Raw genomic sequence first — 19,575 nt, 5'->3', positions numbered from 1 at the left:
CGTATAGCATGAGCCTTCCCTCACGCTTGTTTTCAGGGTGTATGTACCTCCCTCACCCAATCTCAAATTTGGTAGTCATCCAAAAGTTCTGTAACTTCTGAATTAGAAAACCAAGCCAGGATAATATTTTACTTACTTGGTCTTTTTATAGACCAACTAATCAGTTCTGATGCCAAGTGTACAACTTGCTACACTTACTTAAAAAAAAACCCAAACAAACAAAAAAACCCCCTTGTTCCTTGCTATTTTTAGCACAGTCTCTTAGGTTCCTTTAGCACTGCTGGTGACTGGGGAGGGGGGAGATCATAAACATCTTGAAGGAGAGATGTTTATGCTGAGCAAATAAGAGCTCCTGTTTATAGAGGCAAAAACCAAATAAAAGTCCGGAAGGATGGGCCCATGGCCATTTTCCAACAAGACGAGCAAGTCAAAACAATGGACACTGTTTTTGCTTTTTCCCTGGCAAGCGTCCTTCAGTTGACTAGTGCATGATCTGCTCAGGGCAAAGAGGAAAAAAACAAAAACCAAAACAGGCAGTAGCAATTGCACTGGCTTCTCTCTCTCCTGCCTTCTGCCAAAGCCCTGCTGCAGTGTCTGCTTAAAGCTGCAGCTGTCATCTGGGTAACTCAAGCCCCGGATGCAGGGGGAAGCAGACTGGCCAGGGAGAACAGTTTAGGGGAAAAAAAAGCAAAACACAGGTTGTGAAGCAACACATAGTACATCCACAGCCCCACTTCCAGCCAGGTTCCTTTCCAGCCAAAAGCGCAGTAACACGCCCCTCTTCCTCCCTCCCTCCCCAAATAGGCAGGGTCCACTTGACCCTACAGCTGTATTCCTGTATTCAGCTGCCTTCCTGCAGTAACCAAGGCTGGAAGCTGACTCGCAAGCACCAAGGAATCGGGCTTCAACATTTTCTCAGACTACAACTCCTGTTTCCCTTGGGCTTCCCTCAAAATTCCCCTTCTGTTTTAAGAACAGGGGAGCAGCAGGCTCTGAGTGATTTGTGGCAAGCCTTGCCCTTGGTCAACACTGCTGTATTAAATCAGAATCATACCTTCTGCTGTAGCCACTGTGGCTCCAGTTCCTACTTCTGTATTCAGTTTGACTGATAAGGCTCTGTTAAACAAATAAACAAGGCAGCACCACATGTGCTTACAGGAGAGTGGAGAACAGCAAAGACACCACAGACTTCACTCACAGCATTATATATGCCCAATAGTTTTATTTTGTTTTTATATAAAAAAAAAATCCTAAAGAGTGCAGAACTCCTGTATCCTATTTCTTACACAAATGCTTCCAACACCCTCTTTTTTTTTTTTTTCAAATTTTTTGTTTTTAAGCTAATTTCCCCCCTAACAACTTGCAATGGCATGGATTCCCCTGATTTTGGCCTAGTCACCCTTTCTAATGGGATATGTCTAAAGCTGCAATATGGCACTTGGTTCACTTAGTTGGCAGGTTTAATATATCCAGAAAGCTGGGGTATGAAGTCTCACCCTGCTCAGAGTCCGTGAGCATGGGCAGCAAGCCCGCCTCTGCGTCCGTGTGTCCAGAATCATACAGCGCTGACGCTACTCGGCCATTTCTCCTTACTGTGCAAACAACAGGCTTCTGTCACTGATCAGTCCTGTTTTAAGGTCTTCTCTCCCCCGAAGAGGATTCCGTCTTCAAGTCAGGAAGCAGCAATACAGTCAAGCAACTGCCCACAGCAGTCCCACGTGCTGAGGCCTGATCAGTCAACTGTACCATTATAGGACTTGTTGAGCTTGTTGAACGTGAACTCTAAGCTATGCGTAGAAATAGGCTTTCGGTAGAGAGGATTAGATGCCTTTGGAGAAATAAAAGCCAAACAAAAAGAACAAAGAAAGATAAGTGGGGGAAAAAAATGTGTGATCAAAATATGTATAATGCTCCCCGCACCACTGCAATCAATTTGGAGATAGCTCCAGTTGGCTTTAACTGAACTGTGCTATTAAGATACAGAAACAGTATCATGACCCGACAGGAGCTGCAGTGGAAGGTCAGACCCAGTCTAACACATCTTATGTCCTGCCTGCATACACCAAGTGAGGCCCTCAAATGCCGAGCACCCCTGTCTAAACAGGGGGCCTTACAGGATATGCTTCCCCATAGACCTGACCAACTGGCCACTTCCAACAGATCGCATATGACAAGCACCAACGTTTTCCACATACCATCTCCCTGTAACCCCGAGGACAAAACCTGGCTCTCACAGTACAGCAGCAGTTTGAGTTTGTCCTGTTTCACCACCACCACCTTCCTTCAACCCTCCAGCACTGGTGGAAAATTTATTATGAAGCCAGAAGGTCAGATACAAGTTTGCAGCTTGCCCTGGTGAAGACAGTGCAACGTGCCTGAATCCAACCAATGCTGCAGGGAAGTGATGGGCAGGCTCTGCTCCAGCAAGGGTACAAGTTGGGCACACGCACTCCCTACATCCATCACCCTTCCCATTGCTACCAAGTCTGCACAGCCCAGCTCCCCACCCCCACCCCCGCAGCACCCCCGCTCACCATTTCATATCTCGCTCGGGAGCGCTCGCTTTGGAACCGGGCAAACTCCCGCCGGTCGTGAATGGTGACCAGCAGCTTCCAGATTGCCAGCAGCACGATGCCGATCAGCAAGATGCTGCCCCCAACGACAAGCAAGATGGTCAGAGCATTGGGTGTTGAGCCACACTCTGGGGAGGAGGAGGAGAAAGAAACCAGCTCTCACACAGATGCAACTCACAAATTAGGATACCAGCATGTAAAGCCCCAGGATCACACCACTGCTCAAGTGGCCTCAGGGCAGTGCTAGCAATAGTGACTAAATTAAAAAAAAAAACAAAACACTTCCCCCCCCCCCCACAAAAAAAAAAAAAGAAGAAGGAAAAAAAAAAAACCTCACAACATAACAGCCCACTCTAAAACTGAAGCAACTTGCAAAAATCCAAGAGCAAATGCTCCTGGCCAGATGGAGGTCAAAGGCAAAGTTCTCACTGACGTCAGTAGATCCAGGCTTTCACACAGCACTTCGGCAGAAGATCCCTGCCCCAGCCACACCTGAAGCCTGGTTTTTAATGCAGGGTAACTCCTCTGCAGACACAGATGGTTAAGGCCTGAAATTAGGACTCTGCCTGCAGCAAAATGTATTTCAGCTTCTGGCCCACACTGACACAGACAGGTGATTACTAGACATTTTAAATGAGCATATTAACTGTCAGCTAATCAACTGCTCTTTCAATTAAGTGTAAGCTGCAGCACAAATAAAACGTGCAGCCTCTTAAGGCTTTTCTCATGCTGGCTTGTGTCTCAGAGGACCGGAGCAGAGTGCTAGAAGCTACTGCTGGGTGCTGGCCAGCTCATCTTGCGAGAGCACAAGGGCCCTTCTCCGAGAATCTGCATTGCACATGGCTGAAATAACACCCGCAGCACACGCTGGGACACACAGCTGTCTTCAGCGGCCTTGGGGGAGAGGCGCAGGAACACAGCAACGTTGTGCTGCTCGCAGCAGAGCTGGTTCCTGGAAATTTAAAACGATCCAGAGATGTTCCAGGGTCTTCCTAACATCCTGACTTAAAGGATAGCACCAGGTGTCCCATGCTCCCCGTTTTGCTGACAGTGGATGTATTTAAAACTCATTTTTAAAAGTCATAAAAAGCATATGACATAAATACATAAATAGTTGTTTTGCATTTCATCATCCTCATCTGGCATAAAGCTCTTCAGCCATTTGGTAGCAATGCTGGAGACTCAGATGCAAATCTCAGTCAGAATCCTATTCCCCCCCCCCCCCCCCCCCCCGAAAATTGGGAGCATTTGGATCAGGCTCTTGGCATTGTAAAACACTTCATTTTTAAATCACTTGGATTCTTTTGCTCCCACGTGCCTTTTTGCCAGCCAGTCCCGTCCAGCAGTAGCCTCGGGAGGCAGCCCCCGCTATTGAAAGGAGAGGAACCAAAGGAGGCCAACCTGGCTCTCTGAGGACGGTGAGGTTGGATTTCCCGCTGGCGAGCTCCGAGTAGGTGAACTTCATGACGCAGTCGTTGACCGGGTAGGCACACAGGACCGAATTCTGGTCATCCGTTTCTGCAAGGAAACGAAGAGCGTTGCCGAGCCCCGGCTGCGGCACCAGCCACGGCAGACACCTCGGGAAACGTGGCACAGCAGCAGCCATCCCGTGAAGGAAGGGGAGGAGGGAAAAACATAAAAGCCACCACCAAGGCACCTTAGCTTTGCACCCACAGCTGGTGCCCCCAAGGGAAGACTAGTCCAAGAACGAGCCTGGATGCGCCAACAGCTGCCCTGCAGCCACTGCCAGGCTGCAGGAGGTGCCCTGAGGCCACGGGGACCCGCAGGTTATTTTAGGCACCCACCTGGTATTTTAGACACCTGAGGTGACAGTGATGCCACCTCCTTCCTCTCCACAAGTTAAGCTGAGGTATGCAGCCAGCATGGTGCTCGCAGCCAAAATGTCAGACACCAAGCACTCGGCTGGCCTGGGCTAGCTGTAAAACCTGCCAAGTCCCTCCGGAAGCGCTCAGCAGCAAAAAGGATTTGCTGGCCAAGCATGCTGAGGTGGGTAACTGCTGCTCAAGGCCAACCACCAGCAACACCAGAAGGAAGCGCTTTAGTAGCCCAGGCTAAGCTCAGACGCTCCTACGGCACTGAGTGGACAGGGATGCTGATTCGGGCAAAGACTGTTACAGCACAAATAGTAATTGAGTAATGTCCAGGCTTACTTTTCAAGAAAACTTTATAGTTAGAAGATGCAGGGCAAAGAGAAACAATATCTCATACAGAGAGAGTATTTCCATTTACTTTGGAAATAACCACCACTTTCTTCTTAATTTGCCAAGCTGCTTAAAGTTTGAAAGCTGAAGAAAAGTGATGGGTGAGGAGAGCTGTGAATGTAAGACAAACGGGGATATTCCCAGAAGCTCAGCCCATCTCCGGCTTGCATTCCAACCAAGCTGAAGTGCTTCAACTCCGGAAATAGCTACAGAGTTTATTTTTAAAGGATGAGATAGAAGAGGAAAAAGGGGGAAGGGGAGGGAAGGAAATAGGAGGGAGGGAGGAGTTAGTGGAAGGAGTGGATGTGGAGTTGGGGGAGCTGCAAGAAATTTGCAAGAAAGGAGACTACTTGATTTCCATAGACTCATAGAATTGGTAAGGTTGGAAGGGACCTCTGGAGATCATCTAGTCCAACCCCCCCAACCCTCCCGCCCCCCGCTCAAGCAGGGTCACCTAGTGCATATTAGACAGAAATACGAGTGCTGCTTGCTTGTCTGTTTTTTCAACATGACATTAGCACCAAGCAGATGCTGTTGCTGCTCTTATCACTAAAAGGTGCTTCTACAGAAGTGCTGTTTCACAGAATTCATTAGGTTTCAATAAAGTGATAACTTGAGGTTTGCTGATAGAGCGATAACTTCAGTGATGATTTCAGCAAAGTTGCTTCCTTACACTGACACAGCACCAGGGCACTCTTTCTTTTACAGTGAAGGGCGATGGTAAGAAATAGATTTGGGCACCCAGGTCCTACCGGCTGACAAAGAAATGATCTTGCTTCAGGCACCTGGAGACTGCTTCCCACAGCTTTCCTTGTCAGTAGTATCTGCGCATGTCCATCAGGTTGAAAAATGATTGCATTAATGACCACTGCTATTTCAGCCCCTTCTCTCCCTTCTGTTTGTTTTTCCTCTCAATGTTTTTGACCTCAATGGTTTTGAAGACAAATACCCTCCATTTCCACAGCGCGCCGAGCCCAGCTGCCACCGCATCGCTGACAAGTGCTGGAGGGACTCCTGGGGTAGACAAACCTCAGCTGTTTCTACCTCATGCTCGTAAAACCTGCTCTGTCTGCACCAGCAGTGTTGAAGGCAGGGCTGGAGAACTGCTGATTTCTCTTATAAAACAAAGTACTAATTTTGATTTAAGCAGACAAAACTGCCATGTTCCTTGCCTAATAGTTTCCTGCACTTTTTAACAGTGAATCTCAATTCCCCCAAGCCCAAGCACTTTCAAGCCCCTACCTTCACCATTCTTCTGCTAATACATATGGCGATTAAAGGCTCGACAGCAATGATTTCCGTGGGCATTCACTAGGTTTCAGAGATCACATATCCCTAGAGAGGAGTGATGGATCCACTGAGCTTTCAGGCCCTGTGAAACATGTGCTCTGGGCAAGCTCAGGCCAGCACAGGTCTTGTCACACTCCTTTCATGTTAAAGGGCACTCTCTGGAGCCATCAAGACTGGAAATTTAATATTGCAAAAGTGAAGGAGGTCCTGCAGAATATAATGCAAGTCATACAAACCTCCCAGGAGGCATAGCTCTGGCTTGCGCGCCCAGCATCGATGCCTCTGATTCACAAAGCTTTGAAGCACTGGCTGCTTCATACCTAGAGCCAAAACGGAGCTTGGGAATGTCCAGGGCATGATCCTTGTAGTGTGATACTTAAAAGGATCCCATCATCCACTGCTGGGACAACATAGACTGGTCCTGGCTACAGGTGGCAAATATCAGTGTTCTACCTTTCAGCAGGAATTTTTAACGTGTTACATAATGTAAAAGTGCTCTGGCTGAGTCTGCCCGTGAAGAAGCCTGCAGTCCCTGAGAACCTTCTCAAGGAACATTTTGTTTTAGCTCTGTCTTTGGCAGCCCTAATCTTCAAGACACTGAGTGCTCTGAGCTCCCAAGAGCTCAGCACTTCCCAGATTCTGACTGCAGTAGTTCAGAATAAGCATAATCCCCCCAAAAAGTCTTAAACCAAAAATTCATGTGTTTTTTTTTTTTTCTTCTCTCTGAAAGCAATGGGGAAGCTGGCAAATCACAGGCCAGCCTGACCTCCCAGGGTGCAGGCAGCACAAAGCTGGCTTTGCTGTGGTGCCTCACCAAGGCACGAGAGTTGAGCTCTAATCCCCAGTATTCACTGGCTTTTAACACACGTAGGCCAGCCCAGTCATCAGAAAGGAGCTTCCTGTGGTTTGAAAGTGTATTAAACGGTCTTCGAACCTCCTGCAGTGAGCTGATACAAGTTCACTCCCCGGCCAACTGCAGGGGGGATGGAAAGAACAAGAGTGAGCCTCCCAAAGAGAAAGGTAGGAAATCTCACTGGTCATGTAATTTAAAAGTTAGACATGGTGTATGAGAAGAGTAAATGGGATAAACATTAACTGGAAGCAGCTTGGGAGAAAGGGAGAGAAGGGACATGCAAAGTATAGCATTCCTACCTCTATGAACTATGACAAAAAAAGGAGGAAAAAAAAAATAAGTCAAATGTTCATGATTTTAGATGACATAATTTATCCTTGCTTGATCCCCAAACACCCACCTCTCTATCCCTCCCTGCAAGGTGATAGTCAAGGCTGGGGGCAGGACTGAGATTAGAGCTGTCACAGTTTGGTCTCCTCTACCTCTTCAAACAGCACACAAGGACTCCCCAAATGAAGCTTGGGAGGAAGGAGGAGAAAGAACAGTCTTCTGCTGGGGCATGCACATGTGGTGTGACCTCTAGAAGAGGACACAAAAGGCAGGAGAGGAGCTTGGCAAGGATGATGTTCAACAGTCAGTTGAACCAAAGCCAAACTCATTATCTCCAAAACGGTTTTGCTTTTTCTCACAACCTCACTTCTTCCAAGAAGCCTAGATTTATTCTCAGAAAGTTTGGAGAGCATGTTTCTGTACAGATGTTCTGCGCTTTTGCACTCTCTCATGGTTTGTCTAATCTTTCCTTTCATCTGCTCTCATGCTATTCTCTTTGCTCCTTGCACAGGCAATTGCCCCAGGGCAGCGGCACAGTGTATTGCCAATGGATTAAGAGCAGCAGACTTGGATGTTCAGTGCAGCCGGTAAGCAAATCCTGTGACTGGGCCCGGACATACTGCATGAGGCTGCCGTGCTGCAAAGGATCTGGGCCTTGCTTAGAAGCCTCCAAATAACTTCTTTAAACTCAGTACAATCTAGCCAGCTGCCTCATTTTCACTTGTCTGGAAAGGCATGCTAGAAGTCACAGTAAGGATCTAGGTTATAACTGGGGTCTAGCCTGGTTTCACAGCCTCTGCTTGCTTAAATGGAGATATGCTGGTTTATGCTACCTGACAAACTTGGCCCATCTTTCCTCAGTTGTATTCTCCACATCTCAGCCATGCAAGCAAGCATCTTAGCAATATGATGCCTATTAAGGAAAGTCCTTTTAGAAGTTGAGTATTTTTTTCAGTATAGGAGATTCCTCTGTTTTTAAACTCCTCAAAGCAGTGGTCTTGATAATCTAGAGAGGAAATTGTTGGCATTTTATATATGCAAATGTTACTGAGGCTGCTCCCGCCCCATCCGGGGAGGTCTCATGCTGTCACAGTGAGAGATTTCTTTGCAGTCTGGTCCAGCCTGGTCTGTGAGGAGAGCTAAGGGGAGGGGGGTCACTTAACTGCAGTAGTTTCCTCCTCAATAGGCAGTTGCAAGGATCTCCCAGTGATCACCCTGGAAGCTGATTGCATACTGCCCTCCTCTCTATAAAATTCATTATATCTGTCTCTCAAACAAAGGGAAATTTGCACCTCTGGAGGAAGGTAAGAGTGCAGGCTCTTGGCAGACAAGGAAGCAGCACGTAGCAGGACACAGAATTCTAACCACTAAGATGTTAATTTAGAAAATTAGAGTCACAGCTGCTCTCAAGTAGAACATCAACAGCAAATGCACATCCAGGACTTGCATATGAATATCCTTACAATAGAGGGAATACGTCTGTAACAAACCAGTATGTTCATTTAACAAGAATAATTATTCCTTCTAAATGATGTAATTAAACAAAACTGATGAGTCAGTTGCATCCACAATTTAACATGTAATTTAAAATCAAATTATTTTTACTTAGCATCGAAACTACAAGCGTAATGTGTAGTTAATACGGAAATAATAACATAAAAGTAAGAAAGAATTGCTAACAGGAACATTCAAATTAATTTAGATCCCAGGCTGGAGATAGGCTCACCCACTCTGCTTTCTAAATAAAGGGTGCTACCTGAGGCTTTCTTTAAAAATACATCTTGATCTGGTTAAGCCGCGCTCAGTGCAGCAGTCGCCAGCTGCTGCCTACTTACTGAGAACATCCACGGGCGTGATGATCTCATCCTTGCAGTGTTTTTGGCATGTTTGGTTATCAGCCAGTCTTCCTGAGTTAAACAGCTTGCATTCAATACAGTCTCTTCAAAAAGAAACACAGAGGAAAAGTTTTAGAATTCTTCAAAAAACCACATGAACTCTCAAGCCTGCCACCTACACCACCTCTGAAAGGCAATCTTGATGTGTTAGCTGTGTGTTTGTTGCACATTTGCACCACAAATGAGAGAAACACTATGGCCAACCATCTCCAACTCAAGGATGACTTTATTTTGGGGGTGGATTTTAATGAGGCTGCAGACTTGCTGGCAGGTTTTAGACCGTTTGCCCTTTGGCAAGCAGGAACTGTACGTCAGATATTGCAAAATTCATCCTGTTTCAGACCAAGGTGGACAGCATGGACTGCTTTCTGCCAGCCTTGAGCTGACACCTAGGAGACCTCTGTTGCTGCGGAATAGGAGTCATCCCGTGGTCTGTAGCTCAGAGCTCTCTGGGCCCAGAAATGTGCAACCCGGGGAGCACAGAGCTTGGGTCGCCCTCCTCTTCTGTAGGACGGGAGAGCAGGGGAAACGAGAAGGGAAGTGAACCATCACGGGGACTTGTGCAGTAAGGCTTGCTGCCTTGTGGTGTGCACGTGGTGCCCGCGGCACAGCCAAGCACGGTACGCCTGTGGCAGCCCAATCCCTCGGGCAGTCTCTTTTCTTGCCATACGCTCAGGCTGCAGCGGAGCCCAGCAAGGGCCCACACTGCAGTAGGCTTGCAGGGCGCTAACCACCTCAGTTTAACGGAGCTGGAGTAGCTGAAAAGGCGTCAAGGAACCAGAGTTTCCTTCCTACCAGTGACAAGTCCTTCCTGAAAACTGCCGTGAGTACCTTTTAGTGCTACAGACACCTGGACAGGTGGGACATTTCTCGCACGTCTCTCCGAAAGCCCCAGGTTCAGTGCACTGACATTTCCCACAGATGCAGTTGCCTCTGCCGCTGCATATCTGACCGTCATTGGAAACGCAGTGGTCGGTCTCGGTGGAGCAGTTGCAGTTGTCCCCGATGTAACCAGCATGGCACTTGCACTCCCCGCAGTGACACTCTCCATGGCCTGAAAGACAGAGCGTCGAGAACGGCGTCAGGAACGGCCTGCGCCGAGGGGGCAGGGCAGTGATGCAGCTGCCTCTGCTCGCTGGAGCACCATCCATCGTCCCGCCGCACGGGCAGCACTGCAGAATGACCCGTGTTACGTGAGGAATCCTGTTTGCGAGTGCAAGGTCCTACCCTGGCCGGCTACGATTAGCCAGTACAGACTGCACTCTGCAGCCGGGATATCAGAGTCTGAATTACCCTCTGATTTTCCTCTCTGCAGATGCTGGTTCCCTAGTATTCACCTCATTTCAGCGTGCCATTTTGCACCCTTCTGGTTTGCACTGATTCAGCGTTTAACAAGCAAACATTTACAGCAGCTCCTGAGAGCATATTTCAGTAGCATGTTGTTACGAGACATTCTTAACAGCAGAGCAAATACTCAGCACATCAGCTTCCTCGGGCGCAGCGCTATGTGCGTCAGCTGTGCAGCGCGCTGCAGCTTACACCTCGGCAGAGCACAACCAGCATTGCTGGGCAGCTTCTTAAACCCTGCCTCCGGTTCACTCCTGGGCCAACACGAAGGCTCGGCTAAGCAAGGAGGCAGTTACGCCCAGATTAGTGCCATAATTTCCACTGTTAGGGGAGCAGCAAAAATATTCAGTCAATTTAAAGCTGTGAACAGCTAGAAAAGAAATTTCAGTGTTCCTTCAGCATTTAGGGTCGTTCTTTGCTCCAGGCTGGTAAAGTGACCAGCTTGGCGTCACGGCTAATAAAGGATGCATTTGTTAATGTAGCTGAGCGGGCTCTGCAAACAGCCTCAGAATAGCAATGCTCAGCCAGCCTCCCTGCTTACACAACGGCAATAGGGGAAAAACTGCCCTGACAATCATTTAAACAGAGCGGATGGAGAAGGGGCAACACAGCAGCCGATCTTTTGATTCTCTACACCCGCCGAATGCTGACGAAGGGTTTACAGCAACAGCTTTTGAAATACTGCTTTTCAAACCAGACGGGTATGTCTCAGAGGCACTGCACTTGGCAGGGAAACGCTTCAGGGCACCCAGGGCCTGCGGCAGCGTCAATGTGATCGTACTACTCACTGCATGAGCTGGACAGGAGACAGAACAACCAGACTGTGGTCAGTTCTCTACTACGTCTTATTATGGCATCAGATTTTCCTAGCAGAGCTGCCGTGTCAATAAATGGAGCGGCTGGAGCCAGGCTTCCCACCCAGTCCACATCGCTCAGCGAAACGCTGCCTTCCTCCGCGCTTCCCTGCCCACTGCAGGCCCCGAGCTTTGAAGATCAGTACTACTGCTGGGCCCTCAAGCGCTGTGAAACAGGAGGCTCTCGATAGTGCTTCTGCGGTTACTGAGCTGGCTGGTGTTTCATAAAAATCATTCTCTTCTTTCTCTATCTATATAGAGAAGAACTAAGCTGGGGGTGGGATAGTGCTTCCTTGCCACGTGAGCTTGCTGTGAAAATAAACACACCAGAGCATGTGGTGGTCCGGGTACGGCGCTGGGAGCCACATCACTTACCAAGACAGACCGATTCATTCAGGCTATTACAAACAAACCAACCCTCCGCAGTCCCGCTTTGGGGAATCAGGACTCTCCTACCTGAGAGACTGACAACAGCAAAGCTCAGAGCGTGCAAGAGATGCATGTGTCTTCCCACACACAGCTGCAACCCCTTAGTGACATGTCCCAGTGAGGACCGGGGGCCTTATGTCACCTGTCTGGTTTGAACCCAGGGGTTGGCAGCAAAAAGGCTACCGGGCTGACTATTCCATATGGTCCTTCCAGCCCTGCTGCTCTATCCATTTTACTAAAGAAGTACTTCCAAGCTGGTGTAATAAAAATTAAAAATGCAACATCCAGTATCTCCTGTATCCACATGAGACCTCTGTGACCCAACCAGCACCATTAAGGTTCCCAGGTCCAGCTGAACCTTCCCCAGGAAGTGTCTCAGGGCAGGTCACAGCACCTCAGTCCCCGAGCGATGCAGGTGGTCTGGCTACGAGCCCGGCAGGTTTGTAAATAAGCACTCCATTAGCTACAGATGAATTAAGAAACCAATTCAGTAAGGCTACTCCTCTACTGAAGCATCCCCGTGCAGCTGTGGGGTTTAGTGACAGTCTGAAAAAGCCAACAGGCCTAAAGGCTTTCAATTACTGTAAGTGCAGTGGCTGGCTGCTGAGCATCTGGTTTCAGAAAGGCATCAATCAGCTCCCTGGAAATAATGCTTGAATTCTTCCTTGCTTAATCCCTAGGAGAAGGGATGCTTTTGAACATGTAGTTTATAGAGCTGAACAGTTTGCATACATGGCTCATAGGCAACCTAGTTACAGCTCAGCTTTCCCACTGGAAGTAGCCTCAAGTTCCTCAGACAAGATAAATTATACACGTTCCTTTCATTGACACAAAACCTCTGATATCTCTGGTTTTCTTATAGCTTCAGGACTACCCGAGAGGCTGTGGATTGTCAAGCTGTATCCCTTGCCAAAAGTCATGGGAACACCTTCTGTTTTACTAAGCATCCCATTTGTCCCAGCACATCACAAGATGCCTCTTACTGCCTCTTTTGTGTTCTCACCGTTTGCTTTGGATCCAACTTGCAAATTCAAACAATACGAGACAGAGGAGGTTACGTTTACAAGATTGCTAAAGATGACCTCTTTCCTTGCCTACATCTGATGTAGATTAAAAATCAGTCCCTGTTTGCTTGCACAATGGCAATGTTGTTGCCCTTACCCCAGACAGTGCCCTCACAAATATACACGCAGGCTTACTTTGCATTAACCCTACAAAACTCCAGTTTGGAGCCTCTGCACTATAGTGAAGGCATCTGCGCGCTCCGCTGCTCCGAGTGCAGCTATTCCATGCACACATCCGCTTCAAAGCAAATGGAGTGAGGTGCATGGCATTTATTCACAATTTATTCATGTGATCTGCCCCTTGCACACCACTGGTTTGGTGCTTCCATGGCAATGCAAGTGTCTAAATCAGCTGTAAATCACAGGCATAGGTCACGGTTTTCTTAAATGACACTATTTCAATGAATCCATTGCAGCTGGTGCTGTGATTCTGTGTATGTGGCATTTGGGAAGTGTGCTCAAGCTTGAACTGCAGCTTTCAGGGCCAAGGGGACTGAGCCAATTGCATTCGCACCACCTCTGGGATCAGGCCATGAGTGTGAGCCAACTCCCCCTCTTCTGGGGCACTGCAAGAGGGCAGAGGGAGAGCACCCATTTTGCTCCCCCCAGACACCAGAAAACCCAACACAAGGTACAAAGCCACTGGAAATCCATCTCTGGAAGTTTTATCGCTCATGAAATGGTTCAGGTTTTAAAGCAGTTGATGCCAGGCCAGTGTACTAGGCTAGAGAGTTTGTGCATCCGTTCCAGCCCTGGCATGCTGGGGAGGAGAGAGCTTGGAACAACTGCCCCAAGGAAGGGAACAACAATTTCCAAAAAATGCACGCTATTAAAACATGGTGACTGGAAAATTTAAACAACATCTTAAACCAAATGGTTTTGTTTACTAAGGAAGGGGCGAAGAAAAAGCTGGTATATAAATGTGGGGTGAAATTTAAAAACATGCCCAAATGTATACCCTGCCTTGGCCAAACTGGCTGTACAGGCAATAAGTCACTGGCTGAAGCTCATCACAGGAGACATGCCAAGAGTGGGGATTTCCATGTTGACCTTTAGTGGCAATTCAGCAGAGCTGTTACAAACTTTACTGCCTGCATCTTGAAATGGCCTTTAAAGAGTGGCCACTCTTGCAAGTACCATCAGCTTCATTTCTGGTACTCTCCACCCGTCTTCTGCCTAGCCTCAAGACTGCAGAAACGTGGCTGAATGAAATACACTTATTTCTCATATGGGCATTAGAAAAGCTGCCAGCCTGGAACACCAGAGATGGGCGTTCACACCGTCCCCTTGCTCAGGACACCGTTGCTGATATAACGTGACGGGAGCCCCGAGATAATTCTGCTGGCCAGTCACAGTGAATCTGTCCATGACTGTGACCTAGAGTTGACGTTTGCAGCATGGAGAGTGCTGCACAGTATTTGTATTTCACAGAAAAATGCACTGCAAGTCTTATCTATCCTATCGACTAGGGCAATAAAGCTGATGTTGTCGAGCAGTCTTTACGGTATGTCAGATTATGCCTGTGGGAATCCTTCCACCACTACACCAAAGAAGAACAGAGGTGTACTCTGGTTTCGTGTCCACGATGAGAATGTAACCTCGGGGTGTATGTCAATTCACCTCTACACCAGTGAAGTTTCATGGTGCAGGGTAATAGCATGGATTACAATCCCTCCTTCCCCAGTCATTTGGGTTGGCATGTTCTCTGTTAAAGCTGGTGCACAAAGCCAAAAGACATTAATTAATGTTCTCCAAACATAATATGTTTTTTTTCTGTTCCCATCCTTCAAATGAAATATCTGAGATGCTTGAAGGATCCAGATCAAATCAGGAAATGAAATGCTCCCTCTGACTTTGATAACATACTTACCAGCCAACTCTCGATCACTGGGGGTGGGATAACACAAAACACATGTAAGAGCAGCTACAGAAACACACAGGGAGGGCGTAGCGCAGAAAAGTGATGCTTCTGCGTGCAGAGGGCAGAAGTCCCCAAACTACATTTTGACCTCTGTTGCCCGAGCTGCCTTGGAGGGGCTTCCTGCATGGCAGCTGGGGCGGCCACTTGCTCTCGAAGTGCCCCGAGGAGGCCAGCCTGACGGCCGGGCCGGCCCGTCCACGGCTCCCCTCGGCTCGGGGACGCAGCCCCGTCCGGCTCCCTGCGGCCGTGCCTTGCGCCGCCACGTCGAGCGCCCGGGGGCAGAATGCGGATACGCTGAAAAACGCCGCGCTCGGACGGCAGAGTACCACGATCCGTGGTATAAAACGAATGCAATTAAGATACAAGAAAAAAAAATCCTCCTGATTCTTAAGCCGGTGTTTTAGCTTCTGAGGCATTAGCATTACAGAGGATTCAAGGGGAGGGAAGGTCCTATTTCATTCTGTTTCCATCAAATCAAGCGACCTATTTTTGCGCCACTGTCCCAAGGCTCACGTCCAGACGTTCGTTGCTTGGGTTGGGACCTTCAAAATCCCGTGCGTTTGCTTTTGTCATTTTGGTTACTTGAATGACTAGCTTGAAAAAGCCACAACAAAACATAGGGAAAACAGGAACTTAGCTGATGAAGAGAAGTAAGTCACGGCGAGTAGTTAACAAATTCCCCAGTCCCGTCCCTGTAACCACAGCGTGCCAGTCCCCGCCGGCTGTGCCTGCTACCCAGCGAGACCCGCAGCAGAAGCCACGTGCTGTTTGTATTCTCTAGGGCTGAACGTACCAAGAATATCCGCCTAGAAAAGAAAAAGCACTCAAAACCTACCGACGTGGGGCATTGCTCAAGAATTGTTTTTATATCTCACTGGCCCATTTTTCAGTCTATCTGATGTCTGTCCTTGGTCTACGGCGCAGAAGTAAATACTCCTCTGAGGCTCTGGGAACGACACGTTTTGAGTGGGAGGAAGAAGGGCAGCGGAAGATGCTTTGAACACTTGGAAAACTTAGACCTTTCCATTTGGAAAAGGGCTATGGTTAAAAACAGTGTCTGCTCAGGCAAATAAATCATCTAGTTTCCCACTAATCTCTTTCCATGACTCAAATAAGCCACAAGCTTCAGCGTCTCCCTGCCTTCCAGCGGTGCACATAAACACGTCATGCAATGCAGGTCCGTCAGCACGCAGCACATTGCAGGTTAACGGCAGGTTAGCGCTGCCAGATGTTTCAGCACCGCCAGAAAGTTAGGGAGAGCACAGCAGCCCAGGAAATTTTAAAAAGCAGGTATGATACTAACATTCGTTCCCCTGATCACTGAGGTTTGGCAATGAAAATGAGGAAGGCAGGCTGGTAGGAGCATCCCAGCCAACTCTTGAAGACCGAAGAGCATAACAACTTCTTTGTTAAAAGAAGGTTACTATATAAACAAAAAAAAGACAAGCATCAAGGGTCCAAGTTTTCTGTGTAAATTGAAACATATCCATGGACTGTCTCCGTTTACACCAGAAGGGAACTTGCCCAAATTCATGCGTCCACAAAACAACACTGAAACAACAAAATACTAAAATGTTAATAATAACTAAATTAATAATAACTAAATGCCGCTTTTAATTACATTAACTATACCAGAGACCATGGATCTGTGCATCTTGCCATTCCATTGATTTCAGCAGATTGTTGTACCGCAAAGCATACGGGTTTGGCCAAGAACAGATGAGGTTTTAAATAAAGCTTTACTTCAATTCCAAAATTAGTTGAGTTCACCAATTCTATCATGGAAAATAAATTACACCAGAGATGCAGACTAATGGAACCGAAGATGAAGGACTAAATCCCTGTTTGAGCTGTTCATTCAGCCTTGGGTACCACAAGCCATGTCACTAATTGCATGTTATAGTTGGGATCCCACAAGCTGCAACTTGCAATTTCAAGAAAACCCCAGACCTTCTCCTACCCCCACAGTTTCTCAGACATTTGGGAATCTTTAGGTTAAATGAAAACTATGCAGGAAAAAAAAAAAAACAGCTTTAGAAACTGCTGTCTCATGAAGGCAGCTGAAACTTATCTTGGGGCAGAACGGATTTCCTGCAGCAGGTCTAGCCAGCCTTTTCTCATTTTCATCCTTCATGCTATAGACGTAGAGCTGAAATGTAATCACGAGATATGGCTGATGACACATCAGAAAGCCAAAATGGGCAGCTAGAGTCATTTTCTGAAGAAGATCTAAAGTTGCACTTCTTAAAATAAAGTCTCTCCCCCCCTTTTTTTTTAAATAATTTCAACACTCTACAAATCTCTCAACTTCTGCCTACATTAGTGTCCCAGCTGAGTCTTCTACATGTGACAGTTTGGATGGAGGCATGGAACCAGGAATTAGAGCTTTTAGGTCCTACTGCTGACTCTGTTACTGATGCACCAAGCAATACCAGGAAGCTGCTGCTGCCACAGCCTTCAGGACAGTGAATGCTTTATCCTAGGAGAAGGACATTGGGAAGGTCCCCTTCAAGGTGCGAGCCTAAATGACACTGAATAGACCTGGGCACGTGCTCATCCAGAGCATCGTGGTTTCATCACTGCTGCCTCCAGGAGCCTTACAAGGCAGCGCTGCAGAAACGGCGAATAATTGATATTATTCCGTAAGGCAGATGGGAACGTGGGGGGTGGGAAGTCTCCATGTCTTCCCTTCTGGTTCATCCCACCATCCTCCTAACCCAAAGGGGCTCTGTGCCACTGCCCATTTTGCACTGACCTCCGTCCCCTCTGCTGCAGGTTTGCATGAGGTCTCCCTGCAGCCGGAGCCGCGGCCGCGCTCCCGCGGCCGCGCTCCCACCGCCGCTCGGGGATGGCACATACTCAGCTGCATTTCTGAAGTTTAAGATCAGTAAGGTGCTGCTTATCGAAGTGCCTCTCTCAGCACGGAGGGAAGGTCAGAGGGCCCATGGGGAAGGAGGGCTGGGAAGGAGAGCTGGGTGGACCGCACGGCTCCCTGCGGCTCTGGCGCTCGCACTGTTATTTCCAAACACTGACACAAGCCAACTCTCCAGCCCTGCCGGAGCACTAAGGACTTTCATCTGCAAACACCTAATGAACTACATGCTCCTACAGTGCACCAGATCCCCTCGCTGCAACTCTAGACTTTTTTTTTTCTTTCACCTCTGACAAACAAAAGGGCAAAAAGCAGTTTTCACTTGGCTCTTCCAACCCAGCCAAATACCGTGAAATGCCCACGGGTCCATAAACAGGAGGTTCCCCCCCACTTAGTTACCTCTTGGTCCTATCTCTTTGCCCAGGCCTGCTTACACTACCTACCCATCTAGCCGTGAGCTTTGGCCACGATGAAGCTCTGGAAGACTCAGAAAGACGACGACTTGGGGACATATGGTGAACACACTCGGTTAGATGAAACACAGGCGAAAGGCTTGCAGAAAAGCTCGAGCGCTGTAACCCTTTCCTTGACATGTGGCACCTCCAGGAAGGACGAGCTGCTTCTCCCGGTCCAGCGCTGGTGCGGATGCAAACCAGCAAGGTCTGGCAGCAGCAGCTGCTGGCGCCGCGCACGCAGCCAGGCAGGACAGCAGTGACGGAGCTTGCTCAGGCACACGCACACACGCGCGCGCACACACACACACACACACACACACACACAAGATTCGTTCTCGAAATAAAATTTTGCTCCAAAACAAAGATCCAGGATCCCAAATCCCTGAACTCCAGGGCCAAACTCTACAGTTCAGGCCCATCATTAAAATGAAAAGCAGGATTATCCCCACCTACTGAAGCACGTATGGTCTTAATGTCCTTTCAGCTGGACCTCATTAAGAGCAGCGGTCTCCAGAGCAGAGAGATTCTTTCTCTGCAAAACCCTGGGCCGCAGGAGCGTGCCTAGTTCTGCGTTCGGATACAAGCACACAATCTGGCGCAAGTTCACCAGAGGTTCGTGAGTTCTGGACTGGATTTTTCTCTTCCCAAGGATGTTGGAAGAAGTCATAGTTTCATTAAAAATGAAAAGGAAAAAAGGGGGAAAAAAACCCCACAGCTTATGCTACACTTCACTTTCACTTCTCGTATTTGATTTTTAAACCAAACCAAGCAAAATTTAGGGGCTGCCAGTGCACACTAACACGAGATGTAGAGACCCAGAATTTTATTCACCTGCTGTTTTAGGCCTTCATTTGCCTCGACGTCCAAAATACAGCATTCACTTCCAACTGTTTATTTCTGTTAATTACTATAATCAGAAAGAACAAATGCAAATGCCAAACTGAGCGGGAAGCTTGCCATAAAACCAGAGTATTTAAAAGAGAACATTTTAAGACTTGTCTTCCATCTGTGGCGAGCAAGCACCCGAGGCATTTCGTTCTCGGGGTTTGGCTTTCCCTTATTTTGGAGCTTTGCGCCCGCCGGGAAAGGCGGTTAAGAGCCACAGGAGGAGGCGGCCGCAGCAGGTCCCGCGGGTCTGCGGACGCGCGCCGTGCCGCACCGAGGACGGGACGGGGACCCGCGGCCGGAGGGAGCCCCGGCTCCCGCGGAGATGTCACTGCTTTATTCTTTAATTCTGCCACGGTATTTAATGCCTCATTAGCATGCACTAACGGTTGCAGCGGGTCTGCTCGGGGACAAGGAGAAACCTCAGTGAAAAGAGGCAGGAACAGCAGCGCTCGGTGCGGTGAGGTCTTCGAGGGAAGTCCTGCCAGAGCCTGGGGGGGGGCTGCGAGGGACTTCGATGGCGAGGAGAGCCTCGGAGGGTGAAAGAAGAAGTAAAAAAAAAAAAAAAAAAAAAAAAAAGGAAAA

General features: G+C 48.2%; 1 protein-coding gene across 1 annotated transcript in view; it reads right to left on the bottom strand.

Annotated features, from left to right (window-relative positions):
* Nucleotides 1-1,202: 1,202 nt before the first annotated feature.
* Nucleotides 1,203-19,575, bottom strand: part of ITGB5 (integrin subunit beta 5) — a 75,923-nt gene continuing 57,550 nt past the window's right edge. The window contains exons 11-15 of the mRNA XM_062578406.1: nucleotides 9,995-10,217; nucleotides 9,104-9,207; nucleotides 3,975-4,091; nucleotides 2,535-2,701; nucleotides 1,203-1,828 (exon numbers count right to left, since the gene is read on the bottom strand). Of these exons, the coding sequence (XP_062434390.1) occupies nucleotides 1,733-1,828; nucleotides 2,535-2,701; nucleotides 3,975-4,091; nucleotides 9,104-9,207; nucleotides 9,995-10,217 (707 nt within the window). The 3' untranslated portion in view covers nucleotides 1,203-1,732. The remainder of the gene's footprint in view (nucleotides 1,829-2,534; nucleotides 2,702-3,974; nucleotides 4,092-9,103; nucleotides 9,208-9,994; nucleotides 10,218-19,575) is intronic.

This window comes from Rhea pennata, chromosome 6 (genome assembly GCF_028389875.1).
Source record: "Rhea pennata isolate bPtePen1 chromosome 6, bPtePen1.pri, whole genome shotgun sequence".
NCBI classification, from domain to species: Eukaryota; Metazoa; Chordata; class Aves; order Rheiformes; family Rheidae; genus Rhea; species Rhea pennata.
The sequence above is the reverse complement of the archived record's forward strand: the minus strand, read 5'-3'. Positions and strand labels throughout refer to the sequence as shown.